This window comes from Pecten maximus, chromosome 11, assembly GCF_902652985.1.
Source record: "Pecten maximus chromosome 11, xPecMax1.1, whole genome shotgun sequence".
Classification (NCBI taxonomy): domain Eukaryota; kingdom Metazoa; phylum Mollusca; class Bivalvia; order Pectinida; family Pectinidae; genus Pecten; species Pecten maximus.
This window is the reverse complement of record NC_047025.1, coordinates 34848383-34870003: the sequence shown is the minus strand read 5'-3', so window position 1 is coordinate 34870003 and position 21621 is coordinate 34848383. Positions and strand designations below refer to the sequence as shown.

Genomic DNA, 21621 nt, shown 5'->3' with positions numbered 1-21621 from the left:
GATAAATAGAATACATGGTTAGTGTCTTAACATATAAGCTGTATTTTTTTGCTGGGGACAGAAAGACAAAAGTGGCTCGCCAAGGCTCGCCACTTTTGTCGTTCTTTACCCTCGCCAAAATACAGCTTATATCTTAAGACACTGACCATGTATTCTCTCTATATATGGTGTATACATTGATATATATGTAGTATACATTAAGCGTAGATAATATTACGTTGTGCGGATATCATGTAAGCCTATTTTACATTGAATGCAGTAAATAACCCGAAAACGTAGAAGATGTCCCAAGGACAAGCCCGTGTGTGAAGCCAACAGGATAGATATAAACACGATCGGCTACGTCCAGGTGCAGGGCAATTGTAGCAGATCCGCTGTTTGAATAAACTCCTGCACCAACTTCTAAATACAAAATGTGTCGCCCATTGACCTTCAGTTCAGTCCTTAGATAACGACTCTGATTGATCTCTGTTGACCAGGTCAACACATACATTCCGGTTACACTACACATGAAGTGTCCAGTTGCTGTATTATAGGCGTTTCCATTATTCGTATATATCTCATTGAAGACAATATTTTTGTATGGAATCACGGCATGTGGCTCCCTTAGACCGGCTGTAAATGCAATTTTTGTTTCTGGAAAATAAAAAAATATATCAAAGTCAAAATGATAGCTCAAATGGATCTTGACACTCACAATAGTACTGATCTTTATTGTTTGGCGCCCACAATATAAGTTATCTTTATTGGCTGGCGCCCACAATATAAGTTATCTTTATTGTTTGGCGCCCACAATATAAGTTATCTTTATTGTCTTGCGTCCACAATATAAGTTATCTTTATTGGTTGGCGCCCACAATATAAGTTATCTTTATTGGTTGGCGCCCTCAATATAAGTTATCTTTATTGTCTGGCGCCCACAATATGAGTTATCTTTATTGGTTGGCGCCCACAGTATAAGTTATCTTTATTGGTTGGCGACCACAATATAAGTTATCTTTATTGTCTGGCGCCCACAATATGAGTTATCTTTATTGGTTGGCGCCCTCAATTTAAGTTATCTTTACTGTCTGGCGCCCACAATATAAGTTATCTTTATTGGTTGGCGCCCACAATATAAGTTATCTTTATTGTCTGGCGCCCACAATATGAGTTATCTTTATTGGTTGGCGCCCACAATATAAGTTATCTTTATTGTCTGGCGTCCATAATATAAGTTATCTTTATTGGTTGGCGCCCACAATATAAGTTATCTTTATTGTCTGGCGCCCTCAATTTAAGTTATCTTTACTGTCTGGCGCCCACAATATAAGTTATCTTTATTGGTTGGCGCCCACAATATAAGTTATCTTTATTGTCTGGCGCCCACAATATGAGTTATCTTTATTGTCTGGCGTCCATAATATAAGTTATCTTTATTGGTTGGCGCCCACAATATAAGTTATCTTTATTGTCTGGCGTCCACAATATAAGTTATCTTTATTGTCTGGCAGCCACAATATAAGTTATCTTTATTGTCTGGCGTCCATAATATAAGTTATCTTTATTGTCTGGCGCCCACAATATAAGTTATCTTTATTGGTTGGCGCCCACAATATAAGTTATCTTTATTGTCTGGCGTCCACAATATAAGTTATCTTTATTGTCTGGCGCCCACAATATAAGTTATCTTTATTGGTTGGCGCCCACAATATAAGTTATCTTTATTGTCTGGCGTCCCACAATATAAGTTATCTTTATTGTCTGGCGTCCACAATATAAGTTATCTTTATTGGTTGGCGTCCACAATATAAGTTATCTTTATTGTCTGGTGCCCACAATATAAGTTATCTTTATTGTCTGGCACCCACAATATAAGTTATCTTTATTGTCTGGCGTCCATAATATAAGTTATCTTTATTGTCTGGCGTCCATAATATAAGTTATCTTTATTAGCTGGCGCTTACAATTTAACTTAGCTTTATTAGTTGGCCCTACAATATTATTTATCTTTATTAGTTGCATGTATAATCTAATCGTTTTTAATCTTTTCCTGGCAATTGTCATTTATATTTACATAATATGTTAGCATTGTAACAATATGTATATAAATATGCATATCGTTTGGTTTTATTATCAATTGTAATAGACTACTCACAAGGAGGGGCAAAAGTGGACTAATTTGGCCTAGGTATTTCTGAGAATTTTTTGTGAGTCTTTCCAAATACAGAAGTCCGAGGTAGCCACATGTTCGTCAGTTTGATTCTCTGTTCAGTATCATTATTTAACATGCAATGTTAAGAACTTAGAGGAACCGACATAGAAACCCCAAGAAAGGTCAACGTAGGTTTTTCTTAGAAATAGAGATAATAAACATCAATTTTCTACTCATAGATAGCTTCAAAGAATCCGTTATGTGTACCATTGACAATCTTATATTAGTATGCACAGAGGATAAAAACAAATTTTGCCATGCATCCTGTCTATTTCGCCAAGCGTCCTGTCTATTTCTCCATGCGTCATGTCTATTTTGCCGTGCGTCATGTCTATTTCGTCATGTGTCACGTCTATTTCGCCACGCGTCCTGTCACTTTTTCCATACGTCATGTCTATTTTACCATACATCCTGTCACTTTTACCATACGTTCTGTCTTTTTCGCCATGCCTCCTGTCTATTTCGCTATGCGTCCTATTTTGCCATGGGTCTGGTCTATTTCGCTATGCGTCCTGTCTATTTCGTCACGCCTCATGTCTATTTTGCCAAGCGTCACGTCTATTTCGTCATGCGTCCTGTCTATCTTGTCATGCGTCCGGTCTATTTCGCTATGCGTCTTGTCTATTTCGTCACGCGTCATGTCTATTTCGCCACAAGTCCTATCTATTTTGCCATGCGTCATGCCACTTTTACCTTACGTCCTGTCTTTTTCGCCATGCGTCCTGTCTATTTTACCATGCGTCCTGTCTATTTCGCTATGCGTCCTATCTATTTTACAATGGGTCATGTCTATTTTGCCATGAGTCATGTCTATTTCGTCATGCGTCCTATGTATTTTGCCATGGGTCCGGTCTATTTCGCTATGCGTCCTGTCTATTTCGTCACGCGTCATGTCTATCTTGTCATGCGTCCTGTCTATTTCGCCATGCGTCCTATGTATTTTGCCATGGGTCCGGTCTATTTCGTAATGCGTCCTGTCCATTTCGTCCTACGTCATGTCTATCTTGTCATGCGTACTGTCTATTTCGCCATGCGTCCTGTCTATTTCGCCAGGCGTCCTATGTATTTTGCCATGGGTCCGATCTATTTCGCTATGCGTCCTGTCTATTTTGCCATGCGTCCTGCCTATCTTGCCATGCGTCCTACCTATTTCGCCATGCGTCCTATCTATTTCGCCATGCGTCCTATCTTCTTCGCAAAGCTTCCTGTCTATTTCGCCATGTGTCCTATTTTTTCGCCATGCGTCATATCGATCTCGCTATGCGTCCTATCTATTTCGCCATGCGTCCTATCTTATCCTACATGCGACCTGTCTATCTTGGCATGCGTCCTGTTTATTATGCCATGTGGCCTATCTATGTCGCCATGCGTCCTGTCTATTTCACCATGCGTCCTATCTATTTCGCTATGCGTCCTGTCTATTTCGCCATGCGTCCTATCTATTATGCCATGCGTCCTGTCTATCTTGTTATGCGTCCTGTCTATTTCGCCATGCGTCCTGTCTATTTCGCCATGCGTCCTATCTATTTCACCATGCTTCCTGTCTATTTCGCCATGCGTCCTATCTATTTCGCCATGCGTCCTATCGATCTCGCTATGCGTCCTATCTATTTCGCCATGCGTCCTGTCTATTTTGCCATGCGTCCTGTCTATCTTGCCATACGTTCTGTCTATTTCGCCATGCGTCCTGTCTATTTCGCCATGCTTCCTGTCTATTTCGCCATGCGTCCTATCTTTTTCGCCATGCGTCCTATCGATCTCGCTATGTGTCCTATCTATTTCGCCATGCGTCCTATCTATTTCGCCATGCGTCCTGTCTATCTTGTCATGCGTCCTGTCTATTTTGCCATGCGTCCAACCTATTTTGCCATGCGTCCTATCTATTTCGCCATGCGTGCTGTATATTTCGCCATGCGTCATATCTATTTCGCGATGCGACATGTCTCTTTCGTGATGTCTATGTTGCCTTGTTTATGAGAACGATTGCGCCTGATTGTCTTCAAACAAAATCAGCACAGAAACTTTCATGTTTACTTACCACCTGCGTTTTGGGACGGTCCGACAATACCTGGTGTCCCAGGAACGCCTGTCATAGATACGCAATTTATATGGATATCAATGATAAATTAATCTATGATTTCCAACAGTAAATAACAGACATCCACCACTGGTATATCATAGAACCATAGGAAGAACTCACCAATAACAGTGTTAATTGTTTTCCTCATTACAAATACAGTGCGTGCTCACTATGTCCATTCTCCCTATACATACAGATACACTTTTCTAAACAAATGAAAGCTACACATGTCAACATTTATTAGACGTTATATATAGATGATCGAAAACTGGGATGTATACTATAAGTAGCGTGTGTTCAATGTTCGTGTGTGTATGTTGTAGGTACGTAAATACAACGTACATGTATGTATACTATAAGTAAGGGTATTCATTGTACAACAGGTATCACTGAATCACTGGAAGACATCGATCTAAGTCTTATTTGACTTCTTTGATGTATCTTGACGTTGTATGTTATACGTACGTGTCTACAGTGTGCATGTATGTATAACATGTATGTATGTAATAAGCACGTGTATTCAATAGACATGTCACGTCGGCGAAAACGAAAGATGGCTGTTGAAAAGGCTGTTCCGTCTTTGACGATAATAATTTATTCAGTCTTCGAAGGAGCGAAATTCTTGGATATAGTCTTTACAAATCGTTGTCAAATGTAAATATAAGTATTTATCTACTTTCAGTTGGAAGTTATGGGTTGATGAATACCAACTTGACAAAGGTAAACTCAGTATGAATCGCTAGCGCGCTTCGTTAAATTTGCCTTTGTCCAGTTGGCATTCATCAGCCTATAACTTTCAACTGAAAGCAGTTCAATGCTTAAGTATACTTTAAGTAAGGGTATACATTGTACTATAAGTATTGTGTATTCAGTGTATATGTATGTTTGATATAAGGTTGGGTCCCGTACTCGTAAGTATCCCAAAGAAACAGACACGAAAAGACACATAGATACATTGTATGTCGTCCCTTACGAGTCACTCATTATAAATGTGATTTACGTTAGGGGTGTGTAGGGCATATCAGCATTACCTATTTCCCCTTTCGGTCCTTCCTGTCCAGTTATTCCAGTGTCACCCTTCGGTCCCTGTATACCGGTTTTCCCCATGTCTCCTTTTAGTCCCTGTTGTCCGGTGGGCCCTGTGGACCCTTTAGGTCCCTGTTGTCCGGTGGGCCCTGTGGACCCTATATGTCCACGTTCTCCCTTTTCACCTACAATAACAGTCGTGTATGACAGAAACTTTTGATGATTCGACACACAATGTTCTATCTTTCAAAATCATCCTCACCCATAAATATTCATAAAAAATATTGCATTCGCTCACATTCTTCCTTTCATTGCTACCCGCGATGTATTAAGAATATAATACATCTTACGCTACATGATTATATTAAACATCTGAGATGTCTGTAAGCTATGGTTCATGGTGAATTGATTTGATTTAAATATTAAATGCTTTGTAGAATGTATTTATTGGTAAAATCAATGCAATCTGGGTGACAGATAAATAGAATGACGAGCGTCATGAATATTTATCTGTCACCCAGATTGCATTGATATTGACAATAAATACATTCTAACAAGCGTTTAATTGTTATATTTACATTAAGATACGTTAAACTTCACTTTCTCTTTGCTAAATCTGGGGTTTAAGTTTAGCTATTCTCCTGTTTGTTCAATGGAAATAACAGCACATGTGAAATCGATTTCATTGTAGTGTTTGGTTTGCATTCAAATTGATTTCTAATACAAAGCCTCGGCGTGGCTATGATAAATAAAGCACCAAAATGACGTCATATTTACGCGATTGTTCCAAGTCGAAATCTTTGCTAGGTTTGATTCACCCGCAACTCATTGCCAAACATTTTTTGACGCTGACGGAAGTGACGTCATGTGGTCGGGGTTGGATTTATACGGTGATGAATACCATCTGGTTTAACACAGGAGTAATGGGAGACTCACACAGAATGTAAATATTTAGCCTACAGATCTAGAAAAAAAAAACACATTTATAAAAATTGACCGAAAATGTACACAGTATACTCCAATGTCCCGAAATGGAAACACTTTATCTAAATATGATAATTAAATGTGGTACACTTCTATTACATTCATATTTTAAGTTGTCATTTATTTGTTTTTAACAATGATTTGAAATCGCAAGGTGGTAAACCCTTCTGACTGATTTAGGTCCCTGAGGCTTACCGTGGCTCTGCACGCCAAGTCTTAATTCTGATGAAGATATAAACATTCGGGTTTTTTTTATTCCCAATCCATATGTCATTACGTTTTGAACGCCCAGCATCTAGAAAGATGTATTGAACTAGTCATATGATAAAGGCATTATAGATCTTTAACTGTCACACGCGCGTAGTGTACCAATCTATATTGACCCGTGTGTATGTTTCACAATTCGTTATACATGCTGTTGTTGTAGTGCTCTAAGACAACACTTGATAACTGAGTTAAGTTTAGAGCGTTCATTAACCCTGGTAAAGTATGTTATTTATTTTCGTCAAGTTAAGAAAATAAGTCATACATAATGTTAAAATCTGGCCTCAGAGGCACAATAGATTTATTATCTTATAATTTCATAATTTCGTACATTTTCTTAAGTACCAGTAGAACATGGGTCTATGAGTATGTGATGAACAGAGTCACTGTTCTAATAGATTAAAATTAAAACAAACTACAATGACTTCCTTAATTAGACTAATATCAGAGCGATAATAATTATCCACCGACTTGCATACACGAAAATCGCATACCAGCTTAATAATCATGGTAAAATAAAGTGTCCTTCTTTTTCATTGCACATCATGTAGTTTTATCATTTAATGATATTTTTTGGGAAAATATTATTGATCCTACGAGTTTTTTATCCGAAGTAAGATAAATAATCTGTAGTCCATGATTAAGGTTATCAGTACAATATATTGTGATCCACCGTTATACTGACCATCTAGTCCATCGTCCCCGTTGAATCCCGGTATTCCTGGATCGCCCTTCAATCCACGTTCACCTTTTATACCTGGTAAGTATAAACTCTCTTTTCCTCAAACTAGAATTTTTATTTTGTTTATATGTCGGTAATTTCCTTTTTTAATTTGATTGTTTGTGTATCCATATGCACCTGGAATATTTTGACTGTAATTTCTTTTAGCGATTTCGTCCTGGTAAAAACCGTAAGTCCTAACAGGCATAATGCGACATTGTCAAAAAAGTTGAAGTAGATACGAGAAGACAATATGTCACAGTTGTTGTAATTAACATAAAGAAAATTCCACAACTTGAAATCTCAAATTTCAGAGTCGCTATAAACGCTTAAGTTAAGGAATGTTTATAAAGCTAGGACGCCAGTTTCAACTGATATTAAAACGGTACATTGGGGTTAAACTATCCTTCGTGGTCGAATTAATAAGGACTAAATATTTTCACAGGAATAAACTTCGGACATTTTTTTTTAAAGTTTTGATGAACCCTACTGTTGCACCTGTCGGCTCACACATATATCCAAATAAACGAGAAAAGAAATGCGCAACAGAATCAAATTCATTTCACAGGAAAACGATCTTTTCGTTGATTGTTAGGACAATCGAATCTCGACCTTACAAAAAGAGTATATATTTTTCCTCCGCAATCCTGCTGTCGTATATTTCTTGTGACCTGTTGTTTAATCATTAATTATCCCTTAGCTATTTACCATCTGTTCCGTTAGTCCCTCGATTTCCTTTCGGTCCTGTGGGTCCAGAGTCGCCTTTGTCGCCTTTAGTACACCTGCAGCCTAAACAAAATATTTCTTCAAAGCGAATTTGTTGTAACAGATGATAGTCACATGTATGGTGGCATATTTCTGCCATCGAGTTGCCGAATTACGACTTAAAGATGTCGACATATTTCTATGAAGATGTCGACATCATCAACAAATATGTCAACATAATTCACAAAATATGTCGCCTTATTAGCTTAATTGCCGAGATAATAATGCCGTGATAATTATCTAGGAAGTCGGAAACTCGGCTTTATATCGCACGGTGGCATATTTCTGCCAGCCACTTCCTAGATAATTATCACAATATTATCTCGGTAAGTAAACTATTTTTAAAGGTTTGATAGTGGGTACACATAATGATGCCGAGGTTTGATAGTGGGTACACATAATGATGACAAGGTTTGAGAGTGGGTACACATAATGATGACAAGGTTTGATAGTGTGTACACATAATGATGACAAGGTTTGATAGTGTGTACACATAATGATGACAAGGTTTGATAGTGTGTACACATAATGATGACAAGGTTTGATAGTGGGTACACATAATGATGACGAGGCTTGATAGTGGGTACACATAATGATGGTGAGGTTTGATAGTGGTTACACATAATGATGACGAGGTTTGATAGTGGGTACACATAATGATGGTGAGGTTTTGATAGTGGAAACATTTAATGATGGTGAGGTTTGGTAGTGGGTACACATAATGATGGTGAGGTTTGATAGTGGGTACACATAATGATGACAAGGTTTGAGAGTGGGTACACATAATGATGACAAGGTTTGATAGTGTGTACTCATAATGATGACAAGGTTTGATAGTGTGTACACATAATGATGACAAGGTTTGATAGTGGGTACACATAATGATGACGAGGTTTGATAGTGGGTACACATAATGATGGTGAGGTTTGATAGTGGGTACACATAATGATAACAAGGGTTGATAGTGGGTACACATAATGATGACGAGGTTTGATAGTTGGTACACATAATGATGGTGAGATTTGATAGTGGGTACACATAATGATGACGATGTTTGGTAGTGGGTACACATAATGATGACAAGGTTTGATAGTGGGTACACATAATGATGACGAGGTTTGATAGTCGGTACACATAATGATGACGATGTTTGGTAGTGGGTACACATAATGATGACAAGGTTTGATAGTGGGTACACATAATGATGACGAGGTTTGATAGTGGGTACACATAATTATGACGAGGTTTGATAGTGGGTACACATAATGATGACAAGGTTTGATAGTGGTTACACATAATGATGACGAGGTTTGATAGTGGGTACACATAATGATGACAAGGTTTGATAGTGGGTACACGTAATGATGACAAGGTTTGATAGTGGGTGCACATAATGATGACGAGGTTTGAGAGTGGGTACACATAATGATGACAAAGTTTGATAGTGTATACACATAATGATGACAAGGTTTGATAGTGTGTACACATAATGATGACAAGGTTTGATAGTGTGTACACATAATGATGACAAGGTTTGATAGTGGGTACACATAATGATGACGAGGCTTGATAGTGGGTACACATAATGATGGTGAGGTTTGATAGTGGGTACACATAATGATAACAAGGGTTGATAGTGGTTACACATAATGATGACAAGGTTTGATAGTGGGTACACATAATGATGGTGAGGTTTGATAGTGGATACATATAATTATGACAAGGTTTGATAGTGGGTACACATAATGATGGTGTCCCGGTTGTATGGTTGGACATTTATTCTCCTAATGAAAATTTACGGACCATCAGCTCTCACACTAAATGCTTGTTCAATGCTTAACATAATCACGATCTGTGTTATTACATATATCTCAGCATTTGAAATGTCATGTGATCGGTCAGACGAAAAGGGAAAAAAAGCTGAACGTAGATTTTTTCTTTTGATAGCTTTTTACTAATGCTACTTACTTGTGCTATCTAGAAGGACTGCTCTAGTTTTTGAATAACGGGGGTTTGTTCGCTGTCTTGGAGATCCACCAGATCCAATCGTTCCAGTTGACTCAGTCTTGCCCTGTTCATTTCTGTATGAAGATATATCAGGTATTGTAGATGTGATATCCTCTAATAAAACAATACCCTGTTCTACACACCACTCTTTTAATGGATATATCAAAAACCTGTAATGGTTGCTTCATATTTAGGAACTACAGAACCAAATAAAAAATTGATCGTGGGCTGGACAATACACGTAAATGTAATATATATATATGTGCGTGTATTTGTCAGAGGGAGTTCATTAAGTGTATAATTTGTTGTAAATTTAGGTAGAGTTTTGGTACTGAACTCAATACGAGATGGCCCTCATATAAAAAGGGTCCTCTTGGTAGAACATTTAAATATTCTACTTACAGCCTTGTGAGATGACATTATTCAAAATTAGGGTTAGTGGATCGGCGTTGAAAATTCCATTTAAGCAGAACAGTGGTAAACGTTAACATTTTCATTTATGAGAAATCTTTTGATTCCGTGGTATAGGGTTGTTGATAACGTCAGACGTGTATCTTTCCTGTTTAAGGGTCACAGTACAAGAGTGTTATGTACACATACAAGGCAATACATGGAACAGTACCGGAGTATTTACGGGAACTTGTCACTCTCTACCAGCCATCATAATCACTACGATCAGAGACAAAGACCTTGTATTGTGTCACAAACTGAGTACTGTCACCTATGGTAAGCGGTGTTTTTGAAAAGGTAGCGACCACTTTGTTGAAAAGGTTACCATGTGTTACCAGAAAGTCGCAAACCCTGACCTTTTAAGGAAGGAGATTAAAACTCACTTGTTTACGTCTGCTTTTTAACGTCTCTTGCATACGTCCTGTAAACATTATCATCCAATTGCTCCAGTCGACATATGTTATATGTGTTCTGTACATTGTGTAACATATATCATGAGAGTAATTTTGTGATGATAAACTTTCACTTCAATTTGATTGTCTGTGTATCAATTTGCAACTGGAATACGTTTGTACTAATGTATATCTAGCAATAGCGTAGATCATTTAAAAACAGGCAAACTGCAACATTGCCAAAAATATCAAGTATGGGCAAAATGAAAATATGGATGACACAAATGTTGCCATAAATGTTAAGGAAGATATTCATGAGGCTAAGCAAACAACCTTTATCAAAGGAACTTCCAAGGTATGCATTGCTTCACATATGGATAATGTAAGGCATTTCCTTCAGTGAAGGAATGCTTATGAAGCTATGGCATCAGCTTCGACCAATATTATAATGGCACATAGAGGGAAATGGTTTCAAGATTATTCTCAATGGTCGAATTGATAGGAACTGAATATTTTCACAGGAGTAAACTACGAAATTATGTTAGGAAGCGGTGATAATCCCATTTGTCAAACTTGTCTGTCTACATAGAGGTCCTAATAAATAGAAAAATAAAGTACCCAATACACTCACAAAGATTGGACAGGTTAAACCGTATGTCTGTTGTGATGATACAGCCCCTTATGGTCACAATAAATGACAAATATTACAAATTAGACAATACGCTATATAAATGTATTATTGTACTGTTATTATTATACCATATATGGTAACTGTAGTGTATTTAGCCAGCCTAAAGAAAAAGACTATTCAATTGTCAAATCTGTGTCCGGTACACATCTGGAAATGATCAAAACTATGCGTAGAAGTTTGGAACAGAACATTTAACAAGCTTATATGTCTAGTTAATCCATTTACTTTTGTCTTTAACTTTGAGTCGAAATTAAAATGTAGAAAATGAATAAATTCTACTCGACGGATGTCAATTAAATTTTCCAAATCATTCTGACATATCTAGTTTTGCTCAAAAAGATGTATTTAATTTATGCTAAATTGAAAAACTTAGCTTTGTAATAAAAATCTATTTAGGCAATGTAATTGGTATCTCCTTTTAATGCATACTATAGAAAGATCAATAATAGACATTGATCGTACTATATCACACATAGTGATTGTGTTTACAATGTCTGTCCATACACTTTGAGAAGTTTCTTTACATATCATGTTTAAGCTTTTATCTCGTTCTCGACATCAATATGGATAATTTGGGGTATATCACTGATACATCAAAGAAGAATTCTGAGAGATTTCGGCTTCCTCCCAATCTTTATCCGTCACCGACATTTCATTGTTTAAGTCTATGTGAAGTCACCAATAGCTGTTATAGATTTCCCATTTATATATTGCCTAATTACCTCAGGAATTTCCGTTCGCCTCTTTGCTATATTTAATTTTGTTCTTTGTAAGAACCTTCTTCTCTTCCTGATTACATTTGCTGTTCTCTCTTTGAATGTTATGATACAACTGCCATTTGATTGTCTTCTTAAGTCACTTTAAATATTAAAACATTTTGGTATGATGCTCTTCCTAAGTCTCTTTAAATATAATTTTATTCTTCTCGTTAATTTGCTTCTATAGCCACTTTGAATATTATCATGACCTTCTGGTTTGCTGGTCTTCTATAGTGTCTTTGATTATTATCACAACCTTCTGGTTTGTTGGTCTTCTATTGTCTCTTTGATTATTATCATAACCTTTTAGTTGGATTGCATTTCTCCCTAGATAAACGGAATACTTTCATATGGATCACTTTGAATATTGATTTTTTTAATATTTTGCTTGCAATATACTGGTATACTATAAAAAAGCAAACTCACTTTGTGACAATGGAAGCGGGCCCGAATGTTACTTTGTTTTTTTTAATTATTTTTGGGGAAGAAAAAACATCACCAGTTGACCACAGCGGATATTTACTAAACGTTCTCACACAATAGCATCACTGTTTGAACTTTCATACCGTAACCTGACAGTACATTCAATTGATGAACGTGCTACGATAGGTTCTCACATGTCAGCCCAAACAAACTTATGTATGAAAGTGTATGACATTGGAAGGTATATGATAATAAAACATACCTGAGAATACTCAGCTCATCCCACAAAACAGCGTATTTATGCTGGAGTTCCAGGTGTTCTTGCTGAAGAACTCCTATCTCTGTTACCGTATTTTGAACTACAGTTTGTAACGATACAATCTGATCTTGTAGATTCCTGACATTCAAATCAGCCAAGGAGCTCACTGGATATATCAGAAATAATACGTAAATGATAACTGCAGCCATGTTAAAATTTCGAGGTACGTGGGTCACACTGATTGTGTTATCTGGTTAAAGCTACATTCCAAAGATTACGCAAAGACTGACCTGAAAATAGGTAAAATGGGTATCTAGAGTGCTACATTTGTACACATCAGTCGTGTAGTCGAGTTATCTTTGACATTAAATCTGGTCTTATAGTCACAGAGTTATGTAGATTACCAGACGTTGATAAGATATCTATGGATAAATAATAAAACGAGTAAAAATATTCTATCAATCTTAGCTGACTCTTACGTAAATCCGGAACAATACATTATGTTCGTGTATAGAACAATTATTTTAACATATACAGCGGTTTTTATCACCTTTCGCCGCTATAGACATAATACAAAACTCCTAAACGCCATTAATTATGATTAGTGTTGGTGTGATAAGGGATAACATCGTATTAGTACATTACGCTTGCTAGGTCGCAACTAACTGTAATTACTCGAACATAATGCTTCCGTAAAACAATAATGAAAAAGATAGTACACTTGGGAAACTTGAAATGTATCATACAGTTGTGTCGTCCTTTACTACTCCTCTCTGATTGAATAAAACAAATAAGATCACGTTGACATGTTTATTTGAATATATCCCTATGTTTTTCGTATATACTATTTATATTTATCCCTGGATAGGCGTCGGATACCAAGACACATCCTTTTCCTTTTTAAACATTATTTTCAACAACACCTAGAGATCGTGGCATGCGCATACAGTAAAGGAACCCACTGTTATCTAGACGACCCGTTCGTTCCTCACCTTAAGTATAGTCTCTTATTGTATGTTTATAAAGAAAGGATGATAAACCTTTTTTTCTGGCTAAAGATTACAAGGTTTTCATTTCTATATATATTACACTATTCCCAGGAATAATACGTAAATTGTGTAATAAATCTACCTAACATGCAAAATATGTCTTCACTGCCTGTAACAAACAAAAACCAAATATGTCCTCTCTGGCTGAAACAAGCAGAAACAACATATATCTCCTCTGGCCGAAACAAATAAAAACTAAATATGTCTTTTTCTGACCGAAGCAACCCAAATAAATATATTATCCCTGACCAAAATAATACAAAATAAATACACATCCCAGTCGGAAACAAACCAAACAAGATATATTGTATTTTCTATCGCTGAGACACACGAAATACTTATAGTTGGTGTTTGTTACACTGTGACAGAGTTTACCACGTATAAATACATTGTCCCTTATAGACATTTCATCAGTCTACCGAACTATAATGTCAAATAATTAAACAATATATATGTTGATTACCTCCCTGGTCCATTCGCTTGAAATATCTTATTGAACTTTGACCACTGAAAATTTCTAGAAACTTTTTGTGCTAATATATGACAGAACAATATGCAATTTTAAGCCATTTATGACAGGGAAATATTCTTGTTCTCCTGTCAAAATTCATAAAAAAAACACCCTTCCCAGCGGTAAGTGCCGATGTCTCGTTTTTATTTCAGGGTCCTGCTGTCTGTTTTAATTTATATTTTCAGAATTAAGATTATCACTTAGGACCAATCCTGGCTTCCTAGGACTCGTCATGGTTTTAACAGTTTATTTTTAACTTTTTTATACAACAGCTGCTATTGATGGCATTGTCTGTTTCCAGATAGCATTTAATTCTAGCTCTTGTTTTTGTTTGTGGAAGCTTTGGCCAAAATATGCTAAATTATTTAATAAAAACCAATTACTTGAAGTACTATTTGTTTGTATTTTTCGTCTATTTGATAACGTCTCTTATACCATCGCTTTCCTTTTCGAAGTCCATTTTTCCTCGGCACTAAGTAAACACATACGTTGTAATATCATTGCGTTCCTTTCTGCATGAGTGGAGATGCTTAAAACGATTTCGAAATAAAAGTACTCATAAAAAAACAGCGGGGATTAATTGACTCATTCTTTATGTATCAGTTTTTTCTGTTGATATGACCGATTGAGATATTCCAGTGTATTGGTTATGGCCGTTAAGTCCCATCGTAAGTGGAAACTATTTTAAATAATATGAAGTGTTGCTGGAACAAACAACACACACATGCTAACGAAACCAAAATTATAACTCAATCAATAAAAAGAAGTACGGAACGTAATTTACGCTATTTACACGGACACCCCTGCAAAGGTACACATGTAACAAGATCGGATGTCTCTAATACATTTACGTCCTTTGATTCATCGTCGACATCTTCCATATCAATTTTACTCTTCCAAAATACCTGGGCTTATATTAATTTTCCTTTTCCAGTAGTCTCTACGTAAATATAATTTCTGTTATATTTTGCCCTCAGTGTAACGATTTTAAGTTTGAGTTATGGCTTCTTTCTTATGTAAATATTCGATGTTGTGTTTCTAATGAGGTCACGGCATCAACCACAACACTTTGTGTCTATCAATATGTGTCTCTCGAGATCTGGTAGGTATTTCAAGTCAAAGAAGTCGTGATATTGGGAATACATCCTTGAATATTGAATCAGCTGTGGCATTTAAAAAGCGTAGGTACACCGTATAATAAACATGCAAAGCGTCGAAGTTTACCGGCTGTGTTGGCATGGAATCTGAACCAATAACCTTTTTAGCCTCTTTTAATATGTTTGATTTACGCCTATATCAACATTTTTCTACATTATAAAAAGCGAACTATTTTGTATACAATATAACTTTCTTCAGTACTGTTGTATTGAAATGTTATAAAACATATAATAACATATTGATGGAATTACTAATATAGTATATACAATACAATACAGACACAAAAACAGACAGAATCGACATGATAGTAACACCGCTTATTCTTCTCTGAGTACGCTAACATGTCCTTTGTAAAAAGTGAAGCGCTGATTAGGTAAACATGTTTATCAGATTTTATACATTTTCATCAATACAGTACAATACATATACAAACATAGACATCTACATGATCGTTACACGTCTATTCTTCCCTGAGTACGCTCAAATATCTCTTGTTAATGTGAATCGCTGTGTGATACATGTGAAACATGTATCACTCTTCTCTGATTGAATAAAACAAATACGATCATGTTGACATGTGTAATGAAATATATCACTATGTTCTTCGTATATACTATTTTTGGATAGACGTCGGAAACCAAGACACATCCTTTTCCTTTTTAAACATTATTTTCAACAACACCTAGAGATCGTGGCATGCGCATGCAGAAAAGAAACCCACTGTTATCTAGACGACCCGTTCGTTCCTCACCTTAAGTATAGTCTCTTATTGTATGTTTATAAAGAAAGGATGATAAACCTTTTTTTCTGGCTAAAGATTACAAGGTTTTCATTTCTATATATATTACACTATTCCCAGGAATAATGCGTAAATTGTGTAATAAATCTACCTAACATGCAAAATATGTCTTCACATGTGAAACATGTATCATCAGATTTAATATATGGTATTTTATCAACAAATCGCCATTTTAGTACGGGTTCTTTTCATTGATATTCTAATAATTTTGACAATTTGATAATTTGATATCCTTTATAATATCAAGTGCACGAACGTTGAATGAATATATATCACTGTAAATCGTAATAAATATCTAATTGTAAAAACTCCCGTATCGGTTTTCTGTTGAGGGTGATTTGAGAACCCATGAATGATAACTGATATATCAGATACTGAGTGTGACTCAAGGTGTCAAGTAAGGTTTCGGGAGAATCAGGGACTTTCGTCTCTCTAAAGCGTAAATGAATGATAAAGTTTTGAACGAATTTAGAAAAAAAAAACAGTAAGCAATTTAAATTGCTTCTTCATTTTTTTTTTTTTTTTTTATAAAATATCACATTTCTAAATATGAGAATTGTAGCTTTAAATGATAACGTAAATAGAAAAGTGGCTAAAGATTTAGTGGTATAAAAATGCTCTCAAATAATAAAATCAACAATCATTTTCAAAAGCATCCATGGTATCAAACTGCTGTCAATTAATCTCATCAGTTGAATTATAGGACTGGATCTCCATGAGGTTATATCGTCGGGTGTTTGATATAACAATCTGTTTCCGTTCACTACTTCTATTATGAAAACATACACTGTATGATGCGCCTCACATTGGCCGACATATAAGACAGGAGGACTAAACAAACACCTGGTTAAATGGTTGTCATGTTTAACAGGAACAAGCCATTACAATGTCACACATTACATTATCTTCAATATTTCTTCGTTTGAATCCAATCATTGAAGAGACATTAGTTAAAATGGAAAATTTGGCGGCCAGGATAGAAACTACAAACGTTCATTATTTGGAGGTACTTGTTGTGTCCGTTTTGCTATTGACAAACGATATTGTCGCATTACTATTGTTGTCCCTGTCTATTAGGTGCACATTAAGGAAATATTGTTTTAAGAACGGACTTATTGAACCTTTACATGTAGGTCTGACCTTATGTACACAGTTCTATACCATTCCTGTTACACAACACTGACTGACGTAAGTTCAAGTTCATTCATTACTTCATGACAGTAAACAAACACACTGAATATACCATTACCTAGTTTATGCCTTGAGGAGAAGAGAGGTGACTACTATACTCTACGTAAAATTGGGTGATGTCATTTCACTACCATTTATCCTCGTCTATCAGCAATTCTAATATATTTGGTTGAATTGAATATCTAATTGTCTTTTCCGTGGTAAGTAGAATGTGTACAATTAAACACACACTTAAAAGCTTCCAGTATTGTTTTTTAATTGGATGGTGTTGACATTGATTTGGATGGTAAATGGAATGGTGTATACAACTCCACAGCGGATACGTATTTCGGGGCATCCTTTAGAGTCATATTTCCCTTATAATCACCCTCCTCTTTCTCTTTCGGGTTTGTAGTGAACATAAGATTATCCTATAAGCACAGGTGTCTGCTTCTGGTTTGCATTAATAGAAAAAAAATAGCCCACACTCCTACTATATCAACAAGGTGTAACACCCGAATAACCGGAAATGGGAGTGAGCTTTGATTTAATTTGAAGTTAAATCCTATCAAAATATCAAAGACATATCAACTATAAATACTTTTTTTATATTGATACTAACCTGAAGCAGACGCCTGTGCTGTAAGCAGGTGACTTTGCCAAAGCCAGGTATAGTTAATTAAGCATCAACCTACAAACAGTTATTTCAACCACCACATAGGTTCTCTAAATATTTACATATCATTTAGTTGGCATTTATAATCGAAGCTGCCCAAAATAAAGTAAATTAAATGAAGGAACGTCACCAATCCATGACTTCACGATAATGGTATTGAGATGATTAAATATCGAAGTCTGCAGGGGACCCTTTATATTTTGGTGGTATTCACTGGACAAAGTTAGGCCATAACACTGAATATTACAAGTTTTATATCACAATGTCAAGGCGTAGTATGAAGAAAGACGTTCTGACATGAAGGATATGACGCTTTTATAAAGAAAATTGGTGAACAAAAGGTTAAGGCGTTACAGTCACCGATAGTGAACGAAATGCCAAAGAGATCATATAGCAAGACCTGAGACTAGATATCAGTATAGTATCGAAGTATCTGTCATTCATACATTCAATAAATAAATAATATATAGTAATGTATAGACTATAAACGCGTGGGATACATTTTTGGGTCTGTATCACACAAGAATGGTATCTGTACTCTAACTCATATATCAATATGTTTACCATCCGAAAATCTGAAAGCAAGTGTAAATAGACCCTAAACAGTATAGCATTGATTTTGATGTTCGGACGTATAGTTACATTATACATTGGTCATTGGGTCAAGATACAAGATACAGGATAAAAAAAGCATTTTAACGTCGCATACATAAAAACGAACATCATTAGCTCGTGCGAGCTATTAGTGCGACAAATGTGAGCAAGGTACAGATACAACAAATACTACATTAAGATATATCTGAGATACATAAACATGAATGTTATCAGTTCCGCATGAATTACATTATTTATATGTAAAAATAAAACACTAGCAGAGCAGAGTTTATACAATATATTGACATTAATAACACTATTTAAAAAACACATTTTTAAAATAATGCCATAGTAGTCAAGTTACGAATGCTATCAGCTACTTTCATTATATATTGTACATATTCTCTGTGTTGAGGAAGTGCCAAAAAACACTAGATTTGGGTAAGGTATGTATTTCTCGAAATCTTGTGAATCCATTATCAACTTTTATACATTCATTTAGATTGTGTTCCTCATATTTCATTACAGGATTATATACTGTGTTTTCCAATTAATTTTCTTTCGAAAGATTCCTGTTTCAATAACTATCTAGATTTTGATGCAGCTGTGGCTGTTCTCTCCACGTGCTTTAAAGTCTACGAGTACACGCTTGGTTTTCTACTTCCGTTCCCCTTTTAGAGGTTACACGATACTTTCTTTACTGTAATAGCTCTCTTAGAAAATCACATATACATTTATAATTGAATCATACATTTGCAGAGTGCTTCATCGGTGTAAGTGCATGAATATGTGAATGAGTAAGAGGATGAATCCGGTCTGGTCAGGCTGATCTTGTGTAAACAAAAAGAGTCTGACAATGAAAACTTTATAAACAAGAGACATAAGATTCATTCTACACAATCTACCTAAGAATATTAATTTCTTAATGTTGATATATGGCTCAATAGAGGTCCAAGCGGTGAAAAATTACACTGATCTGGTTCTTTTTAAATTCTAGGGTAGATTTACCAACAAGATTTTGTGCTCTTTATAGCATTAATATTTCCTTTTTTTGTCAATTGCTCAGGATCGAACACGTACAAAGCGGATGGATAAACTTTGATTGTAATAAGCTTCGCTACTGTAAAATGATTTAGGGCACATGGTTGTGAACCAGATCAGACAAGGGACATTGTACCCGATCGTAAATCATTGCATGCTAATATTGTTCTCTCCAAAGAGTCCCGTGGTGTGTTTTTAATTCCGATTCCAACATGTGTAATGCTGACAGTCTGTGACATAATACAATAGAAGAGGTGAAGTACATTATACACGTTCTACTATTTGGGATTGTGAATGTTACAATTCCCCCTTTAAACAGCTGTTTTCAACAGCTGATTTAAGAACACATAGTAACTTGAACATATCAGAAAGCACTGGTGGGCCGAATGTGAATGCCATCGTCAGTATTGCCGTGTACCCAATTGCTTTTGACGACTGCCGACTATCATGAGCACTTGTCAAGCTTCGACGGTGTGAGGATAATTTTTTCTTATCAAGTGTATATTTGGATCGAATTGCCGCAAGGTAGGATTTTGGTTCCTGATGTAGATATAAAGGATGACACTGACAAACACACGAAGTATTGCGTGCTGTTGTTGATGCTGTCTCGGCTGTAGTAGGTGGAGTAAAGGTAGTTGTTATGATGGTTGTCAGTGTAGTTCTAGTAGTTATCGGTATAGTAGTGGTTGTTGTGGGTGTGGTTGTGATAGGTGTAGTAGTGGTAGTTGTCGGTGTGGTTAGTTGTGGTAGTTGTAGGTGTAGTTGTGGTAGTTGTAGGTGTAGTTGTGGTAGTTGTAGGTGTAGTTGTGGTAGTTGTAGGTGTAGTTGTGGTAGTTGTAGGTGTAGTTGTGGTAGTTGTAGGTGTAGTTGTGGTAGTTGTGTGTATAGTTGTGGTAGTTGTAGGTGTAGTGGTGGTTGTTGTAGGTGTAGTAGTGGTTGTAGGTGTAGTAGTGGTAGTTGTAGGTGTAGTTGTGGTAGTTGTCGTTGTGGGTGTGGTTGTTGTAGGTGTAGTAGTGGTAGTTGTAGGTGTAGCTGTGGTAGCTGTAGGTGTAGTTGTGGTAGTTGTGGTAGTTGTAGGTGTAGTTGTGGTAGTTGTGGGTGTAGTTGTGGTAGTTGTAGGTGTAGTTGTGGTAGTTGTAGGTGTAGTAGTTGTAGTTGTAGGTGTAGGTGTAGTTGTGGTTGTTGTAGGTGTAGTAGTGGTTGTTGTAGGTGTGATAGTTGTCGGTGTAGTAGTAGTTGTTGTGGGCGTAGTTGTGGTAGTTGTCGGTGTTGTAGTAGGTGCCGGGGTAGTGGTGGTGGTGGTGGTGGTGGTGGTGGTGGTGGTAGTAGTTGTTATATCTGAAAGAAAAATAAGGTATTATATTAATATTCGAAATTTGTAAAAAGTACAAAATTGTTCTTTTGTAAGTAGTTTGTTCTTCAATTTTTTTAACAGCATATATTGAAATCGCTTCATGTGCATGAGAAAATATCGAATTCCAACTATGGACGCCTATGTCATCATGATTTATCGAAGACGAATGTTTATATGACAGGGATATCGTTTTGGTTCAGAGATAGATACCGCAGTAAATATATAGTCTTATAAAAACGAAATCGCTTTAAATAT

At 36.2% G+C, this 21621-nt stretch overlaps 1 protein-coding gene across 1 annotated transcript; it reads right to left on the bottom strand.

Moving 5' to 3' along the window:
- Positions 1-5154: 5154 nt before the first annotated feature.
- Positions 5155-13364, bottom strand: LOC117338362 (complement C1q and tumor necrosis factor-related protein 9-like). Its single transcript, XM_033899687.1, has 5 exons — positions 13018-13364; positions 10003-10115; positions 7978-8058; positions 7234-7305; positions 5155-5485 (listed from the first exon to the last, which is right to left on the bottom strand). The coding sequence occupies exons 1-5, from the start codon at positions 13221-13223 to the stop codon at positions 5271-5273; spliced, it is 687 nt and encodes a 228-aa protein (XP_033755578.1). The 5' UTR covers positions 13224-13364; the 3' UTR covers positions 5155-5270.
- Between the last annotated feature and the right edge of the window lie 8257 nt (positions 13365-21621).